This window comes from Nanorana parkeri, unplaced genomic scaffold (genome assembly GCF_000935625.1).
Source record: "Nanorana parkeri isolate BGI_ZX_2015 unplaced genomic scaffold, ASM93562v1 scaffold3219, whole genome shotgun sequence".
Lineage (NCBI taxonomy): Eukaryota > Metazoa > Chordata > Amphibia > Anura > Dicroglossidae > Nanorana > Nanorana parkeri.
This window is the reverse complement of record NW_017309487.1, coordinates 30,290-51,876: the sequence shown is the minus strand read 5'-3', so window position 1 is coordinate 51,876 and position 21,587 is coordinate 30,290. Positions and strand designations below refer to the sequence as shown.

Here is a 21,587-nt window from a genome sequence, read left to right as displayed (position 1 = left end):
AAAAATTAAAAAAAGAAAAATATTACAAATAAAAAATTTAAAAAATATAAAAAAAGTAAAAAAAAATAATAAAAGAAAAAATTAAATTAAAACCAACCCTGCCGCTATCTGGTTGCCATTCTCCATTGGAGGGTGGCGGATTGGTGGGGAGGGGGGCACATTGAGGTACCTGGCTTTGGGGAGTAAATACGGCCCTGACCACCTACATCTAAAAAGAAAAGTATACACAGACTACAGGTGACTTTCATATCATCCTCAAACTGCACCCAAAAAGTTGCCCCCCATCTGGAGAGGTGACGCCGGGAGCAAGAAGCGCGGATATTCAGCACAGCGACCCCCTCACGCAGGACGGAGGGGGGGGGGGGGGGGGGGAGGTATCAAAGCACTTTGGGGGTAAAAGGAGACGAGGTCTGGGAATAGGAGCAGAAAGATCCATCACGCCCTGATTACAGGGACCGGTGTGGCAGCTGCTAAGCTGCGCTGTACTTTGGCGTGCCGGAATGCGTTGCCTCTTGGCTGCGCACCGGAGATGACTTTCTATAACAGATTGTGATTAATCGACCCGCGTCCTCCATTAAAATCGTAAGACAACCTCTAAAATGCCCGGGAAACCTGCCCAGGAAATTCACAGCTACTGAAGGCGGCACATTATTACCCGGGCGACACATGGCAGCCGCGAAAGAGACGTTTACACCTGACAGGCCGGCCGCTTAAAGGGACGCGCCATCACACAGACGTTAACGTACCCATAGCGCCCGGTTTGGTGTAACTTATCGGAATGCTCACTTTAAAGCTGAACTCCGGGGAAAAGCAGCTCAACACACACATTAAATATAAGGGAGCTAAAGGAGTTGTATTTCTTTCCATCCAATCCTGAGATGTACACAGCTCTGTCACTAAGCACAGCCCAGTCTGGCAGGAAGGTTGACATGATTTTTTCCTGCTGCAGTTAAGCAACTCTTACCAGTCTTGTCCCTCCCCCAGCAGACTGATAACTCATCTCACTGTCACTCTGCTCTCTCCTTTTATCAGCATGCTCCTGAGCTTAGAGTTCAGCTTTAAAAAGGAGAACTATGAGGCGAGTGCAAAAATCACTCATCCTCATAGTTGGAGCCGACGTGTGACAATGAAACTGTCACAGGTCGGCTCAATAGATCGGGAAGTGAGCGAACACATACCGTCGCTCGCTCACTTCTCGATCATGTCCCTGCAGGGAGCCGTGACTGTCACTCACGGCTCCCTGCAGGGATTACCCCCCTCCGATCCTCCAGCGCTGACTGGCGGAACGGACGGGGGACGGGGCGGGCAAATTTGGCTCTGCCTCTAGATAGGCGGAGCCAGCTGTCAATCACGCAGCTGGGTGGATCCAGACAGAATTGTCGGGATCCGTTCCGGCTGCGGCGTTCTCAGTATACCGCGAGCTGTAGCTCCCTATATACTGAGCTTTGGGTGACGGGAGGACGCTAGCTTGTGTCCTCCCGTTACCCTAAGGAGAACTATGAGGAAAAGCCCTAACCCCATAGTTCTCCTTTAAGTAACTCTTACAGGTCTTGTCCCTCCCCCAGCAGACTGATAACTCATCTCACCGTCACTCTGCTCTCTCCAATCAGCATGCTCGTAACTGAGCTTAGAGTTCAGCTTTAAAAGGCCAATTCCACCTTTGAGGGTACAACATGAAACATGGTAACATTCCCCAGCCTCTGACCCCTCAAACCAGCCCCTCAGTTACCAGAGTTCCTCTTCCTATGTCATCCATTGACAGGATTTATGAATGGAGAGACTACAAGTCCCACCACAGCGGAGGAACTCTAGATCTCAATGGGGTGCAAGCGTGGTGGTGTCACCGCAGGTGTAGCCCATAGACGGCCTCCTCCAGTCCCATAACCGAAGGTCATACCTCCATGCGGACCTGGGGATAGGGGAGCGGGTGCAATCCACTGACCGCGGTTGCAATACTCCAATGCAAATAATGAATCGCATTGTTATCTTCGTCATTGTGGGCGCTTTATATTAATAAGGTTGAATATCCCTTTCATGAAATGTGTTACCTGTTATGTGTGTATCATAAATCTAAAAGGTGTGCAATGGCCGCTTAGCCCCTCCCCTCTGCCCCCCCCCGCAACACAGTCTTCAGGGTTCATGAAAAGCAAGAAATGTCGCCCTGTCTCCACATACTCCAAGTAGATCTGCGATGAGAGATTCACTTTCACCGGCTGCATTCACACACGCTTCTATATAGAAATAGGCGGATCAGCAAGTCCTAATCCAATTTACACCTCGCTCAATTAGCACAGCTGCCCGTCACAGAGATGATCTGCCAGGGAGACAGTGCCGGTGACCCTCAGACATGGCGGCCGGGGGGGCGGCACAGGAATGATGACAAAGTGATACCGTACAGGAACGATAAACGATAGCGTGCGGAAACCTGGGACTCATTCCAGAGAGCGAGGAGCGATACGGTGACAACGGAGATGGGAAACAGATTATCTCCATCCAGATACATAGTGAGAAATCTGTGCTGGGGACACCGCGTCCCGGCAGCATCGGGAATATCGTCACATGGAAGACAGAATTATTCCATCTCTACTCAATGGGTGGGCTGCATTCTCAGTGATGTCACCGGTCTCTAGTGAAGGGATAGGCTGCATTCTCAGTGATGTCACCGGTCCCTAGTGAAGGGATAGGCTGCATTCTCAGTGATGTCACCGGTCCCTAGTGAAGGGATAGGCTGCATTCTCAGTGATGTCACCGGTCCCTAGTGAAGGGATAGGCTGCATTCTCAGTGATGTCACCGGTCCCTAGTGAAGGGATAGGCTGCATTCTCAGTGATGTCACCGGTCCCTAGTGAAGGGATAGGCTGCATTCTCAGTGATGTCACCGGTCCCTAGTGAAGGGATAGGCTGCATTCTCAGTGATGTCACCGGTCCCTAGTGAAGGGATAGGCTGCATTCTCAGTGATGTCACCGGTCCCTAGTGAAGGGATAGGCTGCATTCTCAGTGATGTCACCGGTCCCTAGTGAAGGGATAGGCTGCATTCTCAGTGATGTCACCGGTCCCTAGTGAAGGGATAGGCTGCATTCTCAGTGATGTCACCGGTCCCTAGTGAAGGGATAGGCTGCATTCTCAGTGATGTCACCGGTCCCTAGTGAAGGGATAGGCTGCATTCTCAGTGATGTCACCGGTCCCTAGTGAAGGGATAGGCTGCATTCTCAGTGATGTCACCGGTCCCTAGTGAAGGGATAGGCTGCATTCTCAGTGATGTCACCGGTCCCTAGTGAAGGGATAGGCTGCATTCTCAGTGATGTCACCGGTCCCTAGTGAAGGGATAGGCTGCATTCTCAGTGATGTCACCGGTCCCTAGTGAAGGGATAGGCTGCATTCTCAGTGATGTCACCGGTCCCTAGTGAAGGGATAGGCTGCATTCTCAGTGATGTCACCGGTCCCTAGTGAAGGGATAGGCTGCATTCTCAGTGATGTCACCGGTCCCTAGTGAAGGGATAGGCTGCATTCTCAGTGATGTCACCGGTCCCTAGTGAAGGGATAGGCTGCATTCTCAGTGATGTCACCGGTCCCTAGTGAAGGGATAGGCTGCATTCTCAGTGATGTCACCGGTCCCTAGTGAAGGGATAGGCTGCATTCTCAGTGATGTCACCGGTCCCTAGTGAAGGGATAGGCTGCATTCTCAGTGATGTCACCGGTCCCTAGTGAAGGGATAGGCTGCATTCTCAGTGATGTCACCGGTCCCTAGTGAAGGGATAGGCTGCATTCTCAGTGATGTCACCGGTCCCTAGTGAAGGGATAGGCTGCATTCTCAGTGATGTCACCGGTCCCTAGTGAAGGGATAGGCTGCATTCTCAGTGATGTCACCGGTCCCTAGTGAAGGGATAGGCTGCATTCTCAGTGATGTCACCGGTCCCTAGTGAATGGATAGGCTGCATTCTCAGTGATGTCACCGGTCCCTAGTGAATGGATAGGCTGCATTCTCAGTGATGTCACCGGTCTCTAGTAAAGGGATAGGCTGCATTATCAGGGATGTCACCGGTCTCTAGTAAAGGGATAGGCTGCATTCTCAGTGATGTCACCGCTCTCTAGTGAATGGATAGGCTGCGCTCTCAGTGATGTCACCGCTCTCTAGTGAATGGATAGGCTGCGCTCTCAGTGATGTCACCGCTCTCTAGTGAATGGATAGGCTGCGCTCTCAGTGATGTCACCGCTCTCTAGTGAATGGATAGGCTGCGCTCTCAGTGATGTCACCGCTCTCTAGTGAATGGATAGGCTGCGCTCTCAGTGATGTCACCGCTCTCTAGTGAATGGATAGGCTGCGCTCTCAGTGATGTCACCGCTCTCTAGTGAATGGATAGGCTGCGCTCTCAGTGATGTCACCGCTCTCTAGTGAATGGATAGGCTGCGCTCTCAGTGATGTCACCGCTCTCTAGTGAATGGATAGGCTGCGCTCTCAGTGATGTCACCGCTCTCTAGTGAATGGATAGGCTGCGCTCTCAGTGATGTCACCGCTCTCTAGTGAATGGATAGGCTGCGCTCTCAGTGATGTCACCGCTCTCTAGTGAATGGATAGGCTGCGCTCTCAGTGATGTCACCGCTCTCTAGTGAATGGATAGGCTGCGCTCTCAGTGATGTCACCGCTCTCTAGTGAATGGATAGGCTGCGCTCTCAGTGATGTCACCGCTCTCTAGTGAATGGATAGGCTGCGCTCTCAGTGATGTCACCGCTCTCTAGTGAATGGATAGGCTGCGCTCTCAGTGATGTCACCGCTCTCTAGTGAATGGATAGGCTGCGCTCTCAGTGATGTCACCGCTCTCTAGTGAATGGATAGGCTGCGCTCTCAGTGATGTCACCGCTCTCTAGTGAATGGATAGGCTGCGCTCTCAGTGATGTCACCGCTCTCTAGTGAATGGATAGGCTGCGCTCTCAGTGATGTCACCGCTCTCTAGTGAATGGATAGGCTGCGCTCTCAGTGATGTCACCGCTCTCTAGTGAATGGATAGGCTGTATTCTCAGTGAGGTCACCGGTCCCTAGTGAACGGATAGGCTGCATTCTCAGTGATGTTACCGCTCTCTAGTGATGTCACCGGTCTCTACTCAATGGATGGGCTGTATTCTCAGTGAGGTCACCGGTCCCTAGTGAACGGATAGGCTGCATTCTCAGTGATGTCACCGGTCCCTAGTGAATGGATAGGCTGTATTCTCAGTGATGTCACCGGTCTCTAGTGAAGGGATAGGTTGCATTCTCAGTGATATCACTGGTTTGGAGTGAACGGAGAGGAGTCTGTGATGGTTACACTTACCAGCAGTTGCCGTATGGGAAAATCTTTTAGTCCTCTGTCTCTTGGTGAATCCAACACGACAGGAAAACTTTGATGCGGCGCCTGGATGTATCCAAACTCCATCTCGTCCTGCATGGAAACATACAGAGATGAGCAATTCTGATATGACGATTCTTTCCACCACCGTGATTCTGTCAGACCATAAATATAATGGGTGTAAAGATAATAAAAAATAAAAAGAACTGAAACGTAGTCATATGATCAAAAGTTTAAAGAAACTTCTGGGGATCTTTATGAAACCGAAGATAATGTGGACATATAAACTCTTAAAATGACATCAAACCTGAAATCAGGCTTGCAGTGGGAGTGTTTGCTCAGTAAAAAGTTGGGTGGAAGAGGGGGAGGGATTTAGTTGGGTTTGTAGTAGAAGCAGAGCTCAAGGTGGCATCAGTGAGGTAGGTAAGATATCGGGTAGTCTGCAATGACACAGCTTGGCAATGCTGGGGGATATTACAAAGAAACTGCCATGGTGGATATTTGCTTATGTGAAAACCCTTATTGCACCGACCTGCATCCAGCGATCGCCGCGGTTGACATACTCAAAGCAGATCTGGACTTTGAGCTTGGCTTCGTTTACTAGTCTGTTGATTGCCTTCAGGAAGAGATAATTTTCTTTAACACTGTTGGAGGAGAACAGAATATATATGAGGGCAGAATACCTCAGGACCTGAAAATGTTTTTATCCACTCAAAGTCTGTTCCGTGCATCAACCAAGAACTAAACTGATTCATAATACAAGAAACTGCAGTGCCATTGTGGGGAAGGAGAAGGGCCAACAGTTGGGGGTGGGGGTAGTGAGGGAAGTAACCATAGATGAAAGGGAATCAAACAAACAGTGAATTTAGGCTGTGACAACATATGAGCCAGTTGAGATTTCTAGTTCAAGATCGGCAGATAGCAGACATTGACACATTTCAGCTGATCCCCTGTCATTTGTTAATTCATTTTAAAGAATTGAGCTGGAAGCACCTGGAGTATTGACATAGAGAGCCAAAATTAAACAGATTCCTTGCCATGAGGATATCAGCCTGGGTGCCCCTTCAGTGTAAGCCAAGACAAAGGACCCCTATTCCAGTTCACTGGGGCAGAGAGTAGAAAGAAAGCGGAGCATACATTTCTCATGTTCCCATATGTTCTTCAGGTCCGTGAGGTTTGTGCCCCCCAGGTCTTGGTTTGGGTCCTCCAGGCCCATGGGCTTTGGGTATCCCAGGCCTATGAGGCTTTGGGTTCTCCAAGACCAAAGGGTTTGGGTCCTCCAAGATGAGATTTGGGTTCTCCAAGACCAAAGGGATTGGGTTCTCCAAGACCAAAGGGTTTGGGTCCCCCAAGATGAGGTTTGGGTTCTCCTAGACTAAAGGGTTTGGGTTCTCCAAGACTAAAGGGTTTGTGTTCTCCAAGACCAAAGGGTTTGGGTCCCCCAAGATGAGGTTTGGGTTCTCCAAGATGAGGTTTGGGTTCTCCAAGACCAAAGGGTTTGGGTGCTCCAAGATGAGCTTTGGGTATCCCAGGCCTATGAGGTTTGGGCCCCCCAAGATGACGAGGTTTGGGTTCTCCAAGAACAAAGGGTTTGGGTGCTCCAAGATGAGGTTTGGGTTCTCCAAGACCACAGGGTTTGGGTCCTCTGAGACCATGACTTTTAGTAGAAGCTGAAGAGCATAGGGACTTGCATCAACCTGGCATCCCTCTTGCTATAATACAATCTCCTTGGGCTGGAGCTATTCAGAGGAGGGGCGTGCCGTTTTTGTTAAAATACCAATTGGCATATCTGATCTCCATGAACAGGATTACAGTGCATTTGGTGAATTGTCACTAGTACTAGTTCTATTTTTAGGCTCACCTGTAGCCACGACCTTCTTATTCTATTCCAGACAAAACACTACCCGGGTTATAGGAACTGAGAACCAAAAACCGGTAGCAGATACTTTTCAGCCACCAGCTCGTCAAGCAGACAAGTTCCCCTGCCATCCACATTACCTGCAGACGTAAACCTCAATGGGCGCCAGGGTGCTGGGCGTGATTATGAGGGGAGAGATCCGGAACGTCACGGAGTCTGTGAATATTGGAGTTTCCGGAATGCCCTGGCAGACAATAGAATGACAAAGTGAGATAATCTTTACCTGTAACCCCCCCCCTCTCCCCCCCCAATAATACACATGCAACTAATTTCATACAAAAACAGGAAATTGAGCTCATTCTCAATGAATGGGCAGACTCAATGTATCAAAACAGACCGGCTAAATCTGAATCGACCCTAGAGCTGAAAATTCCTCTCCTGTGTGATTTAGGAGAAAGCAGTTGTATTTTACCAAATCGCGTTTTCGTTCCGAGTAAAGGAATATCTGTTTTTCCAATCCAGTATTGTAGAACACCCAATGAAGTAAGCCAATGTATAGTCAAAGCTTGGATCTTGTAAAAACTCAAGTCAGCCAATTAAAAGTATCACTTAAAAGGAGAACTATGAGGGGGGTGCTTTCCACATAGTCGGCTCAGTAGATCGGGAGGTGAGCGAACAGATACCGGCGTTCGCTCACCTCTCGATCCTGTCACGGCTCTCTGCCGTGACAGGGGAGGGGCTGGATTCCCCCCTCCCCGCTCCGATCCGCCAGCGCTGACTGGCGGAACGGACGGGGGAGGGGGCGGGTACAGCTGGCTCTGCCTCTAGATAGGCAGAGCCAGCTGTCACTCACGCAGCTGGGCGGATCTCGACATCGATGTGGGGATTCGCTCCGGCTGCTGCGTCTCAGTATACCGCGAGCTGTAGCTCCCTATATACTGAGCTTAGGGTGACGGGAGGACGCTAGTTTGTGTCCTCCCGTTACCCTGAGGAGAACTATGAGGAAAAGCCCTGACCCCATAGTTCTCCTTTAAAAGGAAATTTAAAGCCAAAACCTATTTTCCCCATTTTGGATTGAGTAGGAAATGGTTAAAATCAATGTCAACTCTTTTCTTGAGAGAGAGAGAGAGAGAGAGAGAGAGAGAGACTATTCCCCTTCACTTCCTGTCCTAGAGATGAAACAGGAAGTGAAGGAAACGGTCCCTTAGACAGTGTTCAATGTAACAGGTGTCCTCATTGGACAATTTAACTTCCTGTTCTGGTGAGAACTTTTAGATTTTACCGCAATTTTAGTCCCTGTGACAATTTTGACCTAAGACACATCAAGAGGGGTGGATCTTCCAAGAAGAAAAAAAAAGTCTTATGTATCTCGCTGCACTCCTTACCGGATGTCTGTAATAAATACAGGTGGGTGTTTGCAGTGACCACGGTTGGCGCCGTGAATAGTATGTAGGTATGAGGAATGTCACCAGCACCCCAAGCGTTTTTTGTTCAGCAAATGTCCATTTTAATGACAAAAGTTGTCAATTGCAAGTACTTTCGGGGCCTCGCACTCCCCTGCACCCCGTGTCCCCCCCCCTGCACTCTCTTACACCTCGTGTCCCCCCCTGCACTCTCTTACACCACCTGTGTGTCCCCCGCATCACCCCTAGCTCTCTTCCAAGAAGAGACACAGAAAGCAATCTCAAGGGTCTAATCCCTCACCACTTCATTTAAAATTAAACGTTTTGGCTTTAGATACAATTTAATTTAATAACTTTCAGCTATATTCATTTGTGAAACCACCCTAAAATACCAATTCAATGTGGAGCCCCCCTTTAAAAAATCCTCCCAATTCTCATGTCTTCTGTGTAAGCAATAGGTGTGTTGGTGGAGCAGTAAACTGAAAACTGGAAGAATAAGACTCAGATTGTAGCGGAAGTTGAAGTAGACGAAAGAAGAGCATGAGACGGGAAGCCACAAGTAAAAGTTAGAGAACTATGAGGTTAAGTCTTTTCCCCATAGTCCTCCTAACGGGAGGACACAAACTAGCGTCCTCCCGTCACCCAAAGCTTAGTATACTGAGACGCCGCAGCCGGAACGGATCCCGACAATTATGTCTGGATCCGCCCAGCTGCATGAGTGACAGCTGGCTCCGCCTATCCAGAGGCAGAGCCAGCTGTACCCGCCCCCTCCCCCGTCCGTTCCACCAGTCAGCGCTGGAGGATCAGAGCGGGGAATCCAGTCCCTCCCCTGTCTCGGCTCTCTGCAGGGATAGATCAAGAAGTGAGCGAGCGTCGGTATGTGTTCGCTCACCTCCCGATCTACTGAGCCGACCTGTGACAGTCTCATGGTCACAGGTCGGCTAGAAGTATGAGGGGAGTGAAATCACTTGCCTCATAGTTCTCCTTTAATGCATTTCAGGGGCTCAGCATTCCCCCTTCATCAGGCACCCTGACCAGTGACTAGAATGAATTAAACTCTATGCTTTATTTTATCAGCTGTCCAGTATTCTTGCTCTTTACTTTCAGCATCTAAGCCATGATGAAGGGTGGGGGGGAGTGTTGACTTACACTATACGCGTGATGTTCCTGTTCACTCCACACTCTGTGTAAGCAAGGGAGTCTGGGATGTGACAGCGCCCGCCACCATAGCTGGCACCCGGCACGGAGGCTGATTACACTGTTAGCACAGAGAGCCGTCCTTAAACAGACATGAAATTAAAGCCCTGACAGCCGTGCGGAGCGAAGGGCGAGATCCGTTTACCAGACATAACCCTCTGGTGAGAGGGGTCTAAATTAGGAACGGGGACAGGAAAGCACGGAGCACAAAACCAATACTAGAAAAGGCCGATTAGAACATAAAAGCAAAACATCTAAGCCAAAGCACACAATACAACCAGACAATACATTTCTCCATCGATATAGAGAGGATAGAGGATATACATCCTGAAGGACAACAATGTGATGGATAAAAGACCGTCTTGTATTGTAACTCGCATTCCTACCTCCACTTGAGTCTCCAGCAGGCTGGCCTTTATGGACACAAGACCATTGAAGCCCTCATCCGGAAAGCGGAGACCCTCCACATAGAACTCCATTTCCCTGGTCCCTGTGTAACGAGTCTTGTAGAATAGCTTCCTTCTACCCAGGACATGTGTGTACACCTTACCTGCAGAGGGAGCAAGTCACAGACGTCAGGGTGGAGCACACACATGTGACAACACCGACCGTAAACCTCGCTGCTGCACCACCAGACCTCATCCCCAGTGTCGTAACAAATAGCCATAGCAGCCCATGCAGCTGCTATGGGGCCTGGGGGTGGAAGGGGGCCCCATTAAGGATTGCAGGAGTTGCTGTACCCCCTATGACATTTCCAAACAAGAAGCACTGATATCAGATGTACAGGAGGAGATTATGCAGACATCTCTCCTACTATCTGTCCTTGGTTTAAATTTAAAGGGGTCGCCAGAGGGCCCCATCAAACTTTTACTATGGGGCCCCATGATCTGTAGTTACGCCTCTGCTCATCCCATCAATGCTCTGCCTTCTAATAGTAATTCATGGTTTTATTTGCAGAGCTTTCTAAAATTGCAAAGTCCCTAAAATTTGCAAAGATTACAAAGTTTTCAGTTTATAAAAATGTGCAAAGTTTACAGACTTTTATCAAGTTTACAGAGTTTATAAAATTTACAAAGTTTGCAAACCTCCTAAAGTTCTAAAATTGGGAAAATCTTTAAGATTTGCAACGTTTTTAAAAGTTTCTAAAATGTGCAGTTTCTAAAGTTTACAGACGTTATAGAGTTTCTAAAATCGACAAAGTTTTTAACATTTACAATCTCTCTTCCAAGAAGAGACACAGAAAGCAATCTCAAGGGTCTAATCCCTCACCACTTCATTTAAAATTAAACGTTTTGGCTTTAGATACAATTTAATTTAATAACTTTCAGCTATATTCATTTGTGAAACCACCCTAAAATACCAATTCAATGTGGAGCCCCCCTTTAAAAAATCCTCCCAATTCTCATGTCTTCTGTGTAAGCAATAGGTGTGTTGGTGGAGCAGTAAACTGAAAACTGGAAGAATAAGACTCAGATTGTAGCGGAAGTTGAAGTAGACGAAAGAAGAGCATGAGACGGGAAGCCACAAGTAAAAGTTAGAGAACTATGAGGTTAAGTCTTTTCCCCATAGTCCTCCTAACGGGAGGACACAAACTAGCGTCCTCCCGTCACCCAAAGCTTAGTATACTGAGACGCCGCAGCCGGAACGGATCCCGACAATTATGTCTGGATCCGCCCAGCTGCATGAGTGACAGCTGGCTCCGCCTATCCAGAGGCAGAGCCAGCTGTACCCGCCCCCTCCCCCGTCCGTTCCACCAGTCAGCGCTGGAGGATCAGAGCGGGGAATCCAGTCCCTCCCCTGTCTCGGCTCTCTGCAGGGATAGATCAAGAAGTGAGCGAGCGTCGGTATGTGTTCGCTCACCTCCCGATCTACTGAGCCGACCTGTGACAGTCTCATGGTCACAGGTCGGCTAGAAGTATGAGGGGAGTGAAATCACTTGCCTCATAGTTCTCCTTTAATGCATTTCAGGGGCTCAGCATTCCCCCTTCATCAGGCACCCTGACCAGTGACTAGAATGAATTAAACTCTATGCTTTATTTTATCAGCTGTCCAGTATTCTTGCTCTTTACTTTCAGCATCTAAGCCATGATGAAGGGTGGGGGGGAGTGTTGACTTACACTATACGCGTGATGTTCCTGTTCACTCCACACTCTGTGTAAGCAAGGGAGTCTGGGATGTGACAGCGCCCGCCACCATAGCTGGCACCCGGCACGGAGGCTGATTACACTGTTAGCACAGAGAGCCGTCCTTAAACAGACATGAAATTAAAGCCCTGACAGCCGTGCGGAGCGAAGGGCGAGATCCGTTTACCAGACATAACCCTCTGGTGAGAGGGGTCTAAATTAGGAACGGGGACAGGAAAGCACGGAGCACAAAACCAATACTAGAAAAGGCCGATTAGAACATAAAAGCAAAACATCTAAGCCAAAGCACACAATACAACCAGACAATACATTTCTCCATCGATATAGAGAGGATAGAGGATATACATCCTGAAGGACAACAATGTGATGGATAAAAGACCGTCTTGTATTGTAACTCGCATTCCTACCTCCACTTGAGTCTCCAGCAGGCTGGCCTTTATGGACACAAGACCATTGAAGCCCTCATCCGGAAAGCGGAGACCCTCCACATAGAACTCCATTTCCCTGGTCCCTGTGTAACGAGTCTTGTAGAATAGCTTCCTTCTACCCAGGACATGTGTGTACACCTTACCTGCAGAGGGAGCAAGTCACAGACGTCAGGGTGGAGCACACACATGTGACAACACCGACCGTAAACCTCGCTGCTGCACCACCAGACCTCATCCCCAGTGTCGTAACAAATAGCCATAGCAGCCCATGCAGCTGCTATGGGGCCTGGGGGTGGAAGGGGGCCCCATTAAGGATTGCAGGAGTTGCTGTACCCCCTATGACATTTCCAAACAAGAAGCACTGATATCAGATGTACAGGAGGAGATTATGCAGACATCTCTCCTACTATCTGTCCTTGGTTTAAATTTAAAGGGGTCGCCAGAGGGCCCCATCAAACTTTTACTATGGGGCCCCATGATCTGTAGTTACGCCTCTGCTCATCCCATCAATGCTCTGCCTTCTAATAGTAATTCATGGTTTTATTTGCAGAGCTTTCTAAAATTGCAAAGTCCCTAAAATTTGCAAAGATTACAAAGTTTTCAGTTTATAAAAATGTGCAAAGTTTACAGACTTTTATCAAGTTTACAGAGTTTATAAAATTTACAAAGTTTGCAAACCTCCTAAAGTTCTAAAATTGGGAAAATCTTTAAGATTTGCAACGTTTTTAAAAGTTTCTAAAATGTGCAGTTTCTAAAGTTTACAGACGTTATAGAGTTTCTAAAATCGACAAAGTTTTTAACATTTACAACATTTTTTTTAAGTTTACAAAAGTTTCTAAAATTTGTGAAGTCTCTAAAATTTGCAAAGATTACAAAGTTTTCAGTTTATAAAAATGTGCAAAGTTTACATACTTTATATAAAGTTTATAGAGTTTCTAAAATGTACAAAGTTTTTAACATTTACATGTAAAAAAATTGCGAAGTCGGAAAGTCTCTCAAAGTCGGAAAGTCTCTCAAAGTCGGAAAGTCTCTCAAAGTCGGAAAGTCTCTCAAAGTCGGAAAGTCTCTCAAAGTCGGAAAGTCTCTCAAAGTCGCAAAGTCTCTCAAAGTCGCAAAGTCTCTCAAAGTCGCAAAGTCTCTCAAAGACGCAAAGTCTCTCAAAGTCGCAAAGTCTCTCAAAGTCGCAAAGTCTCTCAAAGTCGCAGAGTCTCTCAAAGTCGCAGAGTCTCTCAAAGTCGCAAAGTCTCTCAAAGTCGCAAAGTCTCTCAAAGTCGGGAAGTCGCTCAAAGTCGGGAAGTCGCTCGCAGTCGGGAAGTCGCTCGCAGTCGGAAAGTCGCTCGCAGTCGGAAAGTCGCTCGCAGTCGGAAAGTCGCTCGCAGTCGGAAAGTCTCTCACAGTCGGGAAGTCTCTCACAGTCGGGAAGGTCTCTCACAGTCGGGAAGGTCTCTCACAGTCGGGAAGGTCTCTCACAGTCGGGAAGGTCTCTCACAGTCGGGAAGGTCTCTCACAGTCGGGAAGGTCTCTCACAGTCGGGAAGGTCTCTCACAGTCGGGAAGGTCTCTCACAGTCGGGAAGGTCTCTCGCAGTCGGGAAGTCTCTCGCAGTCGGGAAGTCTCTCGCAGTCGGGAAGGTCTCTCGCAGTCGGGAAGTCTCTCGCAGTCGGGAAGGTCTCTCGCAGTCGGGAAGTCTCTCGCAGTCGGGAAGGTCTCTCGGAGTCGGGAAGTCTCTCACAGTCGGGAAGTCTCTCACAGTCGGGAAGGTCTCTCACAGTCGGAAAGTCTCTCACAGTCGGGAAGTTTTCAAAGTGAGGTTTCTAATATTATTCAGTTTACAGCATTTGTAAAGCGTATGGAGTTTCTAATAACGTTTTTAAATTTTGCAAAGCTTTAAAATCCCTCGCCAATTATATTTATATATATGTATAAAAGATGCAAACGAAGATGTATAATTAAACTATTATTTGGCTGCAGACAATGAGAAGATTTCACGTTGGCCGGTTACATTTTGTGACATCTATGAAAGGGTCAGTCCACCCATTACAGATATTTCATTTGATCCACCAGACAGCTTCTTACATCTCTCCATCTCTCAGGGACTTTATAAGATATTCTGTCTAGGAGGCAAACGGTTAACACACACAAGCTGGCAGGAATCGGAGATGCGATACCTCTTGTTTAGTTTAATGTACTTTCCCTAAGCTCGGGCTTTCGCGGGTAATACGCAATGTACTAATAGTTCATTACTCCGGATTTTGCGAAGGGCACAAAAGCTCTCTAATGGGCCAGCTAATATACATTCCCGGCCAAGGGCTTGTTACATGGCAGGCGGCCTCTTGTTGTAGCGATATCAGGTGTCCGCTGCCGTACTAATGAACATTCTGCAGCCTCTTTAAGCGGATCGGGTTTTAGAGGGCTCGGTATTAGGGGAGAAGCCGTTTCAAGAGGCTGAAAATTTGTCGTCGTCAGCAGCAGCGCACTTTGCGTGTCTTAACGAGAGGACAGCTGAGTCCAGACCACTCACGCAGAGCTGCCGATTTCAGATTATTGTGACCGGGAAGACAGGTGACCCACTTGTGTTTTCTGGCTTTCTGCTGATTTTAATCACATGCTTCCTCCCGTTACCCTAAGGAGAACTATGGGGAAAAACCCTGACCCCATACTTCTCCTTTAAGAAAACATTTTGCATGGTTTTGTGAGGTCATCTCATTATTGACCATTCCGCTTCAGCGCCTCAGTATACCGCGAGCAGCGGCTCAGTAGATCGGGAGGTGAGGGAACACATACCGTCGCTCGCTCACTTCTCGATCCTGTCCCTGCAGAGAGAGAGGTGACTGTCACTCATGGCTCCCTGCAGGGATTCCCCTCCTCCCCGCTCCGATCCTCCAGCACTGAGTGGAGGAACGGATGGGGGAGGGTACAGCCTTTAGATAGGCAGAGCCAGCTGTCACTCATGCAGCTGGGTGGATCCAGACAGTGATGTCGGTAACCGTCTCGGCGTCTCAGTATACCGCGAGCTGTAGCTCCCTTTATACTGAGCCTAGGGTGACGGGAGGACGCTAGTTTGTGTCCTCCCGTTACCCTAAGGAGAACTATGGGGAAAAGCCTTAACCCCATAGTTCTCCTTTAAATAATATTGCTGATCATTAAATGACATCATGCATAAAATAGCGTCACATGACTTGCTCCTTACATCATTTAAGGGGCGGTTTGTAAACCGTGTAAGTCGCGAACAGCTATGCAAAAGGAGATTCACAATGCACCATGGCCACTAGGTGGTCATAGCTAGACTAGAAGTCAGAATACATAATAGTTCAAGCTTAGTAAATAGTTTAAATATCTGAAAGAAATAGCATTGTCGGAATTGCTTGCCGTAACGTACTGTGCAGATAGAAGACTCCCAGGCTCCGAGCATCCGTGGGAGAGACATGAAGCATCAGCAGATATCCCGTAGGCAGTTTCTCAGGGCCGTGGATCCTGAGGATCATTTTAGACATATCCAGAAGATCTGCAGACACAAAAAAGGATCAGGGCGTGCTCGCTGATATGCGGGGGGAAACAGGAGAGAGGAGATCCGCTAAATTACCCGACTTGGAGAGCATGAGATTATCATCTCCATCCACTACGCGGGAGACCAAGCTGTCCTTGTCGCAGTTCACCAGCAAGATGGCCCCCTGACCGTCAGGGCCCCACGTCCACGAGGCCTAACCAGGACAAGACCAGAGAACTTCATCAGACCCTCAGCACGTTATATATGACTTCATTAAGCATGGGGGCATCTTGACAAGTACTTGTCAAAATGCCCTGTTTTTTCCGCCCTCACCCTGCAGCGCCCTCAGGCGGCCGCCTGACTTGCCTTGCGGTAGCGCCGGGCCTGCTAAAAAGAAGCGGATTCGTACAATTTACCACCATACTGCAATCAGACATTGGGCCTGATAAACTATCACTGGTACCGAGTGGGAATTCGCGCCAGGAAAATCTGCGAAATTGTAGCAGAAGAGTCCCAAAACTGGGCCCAATGACCCATTTTATCACAGTGACCAACAACTAATTACTTCATATTTATCTCAGGAAATACAGCAATGTTCCGGAACTCTGATGCAATGCTACGTAAATGATTGGATACACATGAAGTCATTCGTTACTATTGGCCAGAGATATAAACGTTTAATCTTGATTTGCAGAGACTATAAAATCTATACAATCTTTAGGGGGTTTTGGCGCTCTTATGACTTGTAAGCTGAACCTTATCTGATTTGAACCGACTCACAGACTGCGGCTGAAATCGGTTTGTTCTCGATCCCTAAACGTTGGTATCGGGGTCTCATCCTGACAGTTCCCAAAACTGCGGATATACACCGATCAGCCATAACATTATGAGCACTGGGAGGTGACGTGAATAGGATTTGAGCAACTTTGACGTGGGTCAAATTGTGATGACTAGACGACTGAGTCAGAGCAACTCCAAAACGGCAGTTCTTGTGGGATGTTCCCGGTCTGCAGGGGTCAGGACCTGCCAGACGTATGCGGGTGGTCATAGTGTTATGACAAGTCGGTGTATGTACTACAATGTAGCCGTTCTGTGTGAACATCGTTAGGTCACTTTGAAATGATGCGCGGACTTGCGGAAGCCCATTTTACCTTATGTGGATTATTCTTCTCTACGACTCCATCTCGGTCAGCGTCCACATCCAGCGATATCCCTGCCAGACAAAAAAAGAGCCCAAGACACAGAAATGTCAGAAGAATGAAACGGAATAAGAGAGGTGACCAACAGCAGACCACCGACCTGAGTGTGGGGACATACAAATAATAATAATAGTCCCTCAATTTGCCAAATTGAAGAAACATTTGCACACGCATGGTGGGGATGCCCAATAACAACAACATTCCAATATCGGTCCACAATACACCGCAACATTCACTCCATGATGGGCTCCACACTCCGGAAAGACCACTAGTGAAGAGCAAACTGGGGGGATATTCTCCGATCCAAACTGCTCCAGCATACACTCAAGGCTGCAAAACTAGTGGTCCTGCGCTCCTGGAGAACCCCCACACTCCATCACTGATGATGTCCCACGCCATGTTCTTTGGGAAGCTCACACCCATCAAGAGAACACTATGGAGAAATTCAATGCTATTTGGACCCCTTTGGTGTATCATTTGTTCCCCTCAACTTCCATAGAGACTACCTTCACTTATGATCTGATCAACAGTGACCCCCGAGACACAGGAGGATAATGGGGGGTCTGGACTGGAAGCTTCTGCTTGATCATGGTGCTCCAGAAACACAGAGGTGGTCCCGGCATCTTTTTAAAGCGGCACCCAGATGACCGATATGAGGTGGCAGCAATTGATAAGCTTCGGCCTGTCATTTTGAGACTCGTGCTAGAAACGAGACAGCTGCGACGTGATCTGCACGGTGCTCTCCGTAAGGATGACATCTATAACAGGACAATAGGCGTTAGATTGCAGCCATGCGGTAACGCAGACTCCGAGAGCTCAATAAAATCGCCCAAAATAGCAGCTAATTTTTGTCGTTTCTTCTGTGTGACGTTCAGCGCAGAGATCCGTAACACGCACATGTCCCAGAAGCCGTGGGTTTAGGAGGACATAACGAGTGTCAGGTTCTCCGAGACATCCCAAACCTCCAAGGCTGAGGCTCTTCTCAGGTGTCGCAAAACCTCCAAGGCTGAGGCTCTTCTCAGGTGTCGCAAAACCTCCAAGGCTGAGGCTCTTCTCAGGTGTCGCAAAACCTCCAAGGCTGAGGCTCTTCTCAGGTGTCGCAAAACCTCCAAGGCTGAGGCTCTTCTCAGGTGTCGCAAAACCTCCAAGGCTGAGGCTCTTCTCAGGTGTCGCAAAACCTCCAAGGCTGAGGCTCTTCTCAGGTGTCGCAAAACCTCCAAGGCTGAGGCTCTTCTCAGGTGTCGCAAAACCTCCAAGGCTGAGGCTCTTCTCAGGTGTCGCAAAACCTCCAAGGCTGAGGCTCTTCTCAGGTGTCGCAAAACCTCCAAGGCTGAGGCTCTTCTCAGGTGTCGCAAAACCTCCAAGGCTGAGGCTCTTCTCAGGTGTCGCAAAACCTCCAAGGCTGAGGCTCTTCTCAGGTGTCGCAAAACCTCCAAGGCTGAGGCTCTTCTCAGGTGTCGCAAAACCTCCAAGGCTGAGGCTCTTCTCAGGTGTCGCAAAACCTCCAAGGCTGAGGCTCTTCTCAGGTGTCGCAAAACCTCCAAGGCTGAGGCTCTTCTCAGGTGTCGCAAAACCTCCAAGGCTGAGGCTCTTCTCAGGTGTCGCAAAACCTCCAAGGCTGAGGCTCTTCTCAGGTGTCGCAAAACCTCCAAGGCTGAGGCTCTTCTCAGGTGTCGCAAAACCTCCAAGGCTGAGGCTCTTCTCAGGTGTCGCAAAACCTCCAAGGCTGAGGCTCTTCTCAGGTGTCGCAAAACCTCTGTAATTGATCATCTCTTCTTCTACATAGAGGATCATCTCTCAAAACTAACCTTAGAAATTATTATTTGACTGTAAGAGTAGCTGATGAACAGACTTCCAGCAGAGGTAGAGAGTCAGTCAGCAATAAGTACATTTAAGCATTGGGACAAACATAGATCTAAAAGGCGACTTTGATCCCGGCTCGCTGAGAATGTCCTGCAGTTACATCTCCACCACGGAGACTTCGGTGAACTATCAATCAGTCAGTACTGCTCTGTCACAGCTGACCAGGAATATCCCGGGAGTCCCTGTCACGCTAGAATGTTGAAGAGTGCGTGCGCTGTATGACATGACACATATATCTTTGAAGGGATCTTAAAGACCCTGAACCGGGCAGTGGGGGCTGGAAAAAAAAAATACAGCATCTTCCCTCAGATTTTTCTACAATTCACTGAAAGTCAAAGGGATTTTCCTCTGCACCTCCTAGCAAATCCCTTCTACCATCCAGGCAGAGGCGGACTGGTTAGGCAGCGGGATGCGTTATCACATATTCAGGAGTGGAAAATCAATAACAAAAAAGAAAAAAAGGGGGATTTCCTTTTTCAACCTCAAATATTTACAGTTCTAATATCTAAATGATCGCCTGGAAATTGATTGAAGGTCAAGAAGAAAGAAAAAAAAAAAGAAGACCAGGTGTCACAGAATTATTTTGCTTCCAAAACTGCTAAACTGGTTGGGAGTATCTATCCATCCCATCCAATTCATCCATCCCAGTCATCCATTCCATCTATCCATCCATCCCAGTCCTCCATTCCATCTATCCATCCATCCCAGTCCTCCATTCCATCTATCCATCCATCCCAGTCCTCCATTCCATCCACTTTCATCCAATCTCATCCCATTCCATCCAATTCATCCATCCAGCCTTCCACCCATCCCATTCATCCTCCCTATTCCATCCATCTATCCATCCCATTCATCCAACCTATTCCATCCCATCCCAATTATCCATCCCATCCAATTCATCCACCCATCTGATTCATCCAACCTATTCCATCTATCCATCCATCCATCTAATTCATCCATCCTATTCCATCCCATCCCATTCATCCAACCTATTCCATCCCATCCATCCACCCATCTGATTCATCCAACCTATTCCATCTCATCCACCTATCCATCCAACCTATTCCATCCCAGCCAATTCATCCACCCATCTGATTCATCCAACCTATTCCATCTATCCATCCATCCATCTAATTCATCCATCCCATTCATCCATCCCATTCATCCAACCTATTCCATCCCATTCATCCGATTCATCCACCCATCCCATTCATCCACCCATCCCATTCATCCACCCATCCCATTCATCCACCCATCCCATTCATCCAATCTATTCCATCTCATCCACCTATCCATCCATCCCATTCATCCTGGAAATAAGCCTTCTTCTGTCTAGTGAACAGAGTTTTATAACTCACCGATTCCTGTGAGGTAAACTCCGGATTTATCCACAGGAGCGTCGGCCCCTTTTCCGTAGTAGGCGATGGTTATCTGGAAAAGATCAAATAAAAGTAAATCATTGCGGCCCATTCCGAGTCATGTTACCATTAGACCAGAGAGCGGAGTTTGCAGACAGGCCAAACCACGTCTTCCAGTGTCTGTCCTCTTTGTGCGGTCCGTTGGTTTTATCCGCTCGGGATATTTGCGCATTGCCGGTGTGTTTGAAACACTGAGATTTCCGTTTTATTCCAAATCTTCCAGTTTTCTGATCGGTGCCAACCAGGCTGAACAACAACTGAGTGACAAATGACCTGCTCCTCCGTACAGCTCTATGGAATAGGTTAGTGCTTTATAAATAAAGGTTTGCTGAGAATTTGTATTGTTGGCGACCCGGAAGACCCTCCTACCTGCCCTACAAAAAGGCTTGATATATTTTTTGCACCCGTATCCTGATGAAGGGTCAGCCCACCCAAAACTGACACTCCAGCAGTGACAGCTCTACACCCGATTCCCGTCACTTTTGGAGTTTCATTTATTTTACATAACAGGCAATGTAACCGGAGCAGGGAGACTTCACCGCGGCACCGCAAGCATCCCCCTACGAAGCCAGTGAATGAACCGGCCTCCCCGAAGCCACTTATAGCCAAATAATCAGTTTATGGTGAAGCGATTCAAGAAGTGACATTTAAAATCAACCGGCCTGACAGACCCCCGGTCACCTGCATGACCCACCTTGCCGTCATTGATCTCCGCGCTGTGCTGCGTCATGTGGAACTCCACCATGGTCTTGCTGGACAGGGGCCACAGCTTCTCCCCATTGATGACCTTCTGCTGAGAGGCATCGCTGCCGAGAATCTCCATTTCAATGTTCGGGCTGTGGCGCATACTGAACCACTTGCAGTCCACCGGGGCGCCCCTGGGAAGAGGAGAGAGGATGGTGAGACGACCCGTAGCCACCAACAGTCAATCATTCAATACACAGAAAGAAAATGTCTGCAGACAACTTTATAACCAAAAGAAAAAGTCTCAGGACCTGCTGAGGGGGGAAGGAGCTCAGTGAACACTCACTCTGCAATGTGAACCGTCTCTGTAGGAAATCAATCACATTGTATTATAGGAGAAGGAGGCTGCGGGGAGACACACATGGAGTGCAGCACTGCGCTGGTGTGAGATCAGACTACATGCAGCCTGTTTATTCTGTTGTCAGAGCTCAGTCATTGTGCTTCAGTTACATAGTATTTGAGGTTGAATAAAGACATAAGTCCAACCTATTGCTTATGTGTGCACATATGTATATATATATATATA

At 48.2% G+C, this 21,587-nt stretch overlaps 1 protein-coding gene across 1 annotated transcript in view; it reads right to left on the bottom strand.

Annotated features, from left to right (window-relative positions):
- LOC108802929 (protein-arginine deiminase type-2-like) overlaps positions 1 to 21,587 on the bottom strand; it is a 47,257-nt gene that overhangs the window by 7,463 nt on the left and 18,207 nt on the right. The window contains exons 4-10 of the mRNA XM_018574772.1: positions 16,989 to 17,050; positions 15,934 to 16,051; positions 15,730 to 15,855; positions 12,331 to 12,494; positions 7,320 to 7,423; positions 5,854 to 5,965; positions 5,307 to 5,414 (exon numbers count right to left, since the gene is read on the bottom strand). Coding sequence (XP_018430274.1) covers positions 5,307 to 5,414; positions 5,854 to 5,965; positions 7,320 to 7,423; positions 12,331 to 12,494; positions 15,730 to 15,855; positions 15,934 to 16,051; positions 16,989 to 17,050 — 794 coding nt within the window. The remainder of the gene's footprint in view (positions 1 to 5,306; positions 5,415 to 5,853; positions 5,966 to 7,319; positions 7,424 to 12,330; positions 12,495 to 15,729; positions 15,856 to 15,933; positions 16,052 to 16,988; positions 17,051 to 21,587) is intronic.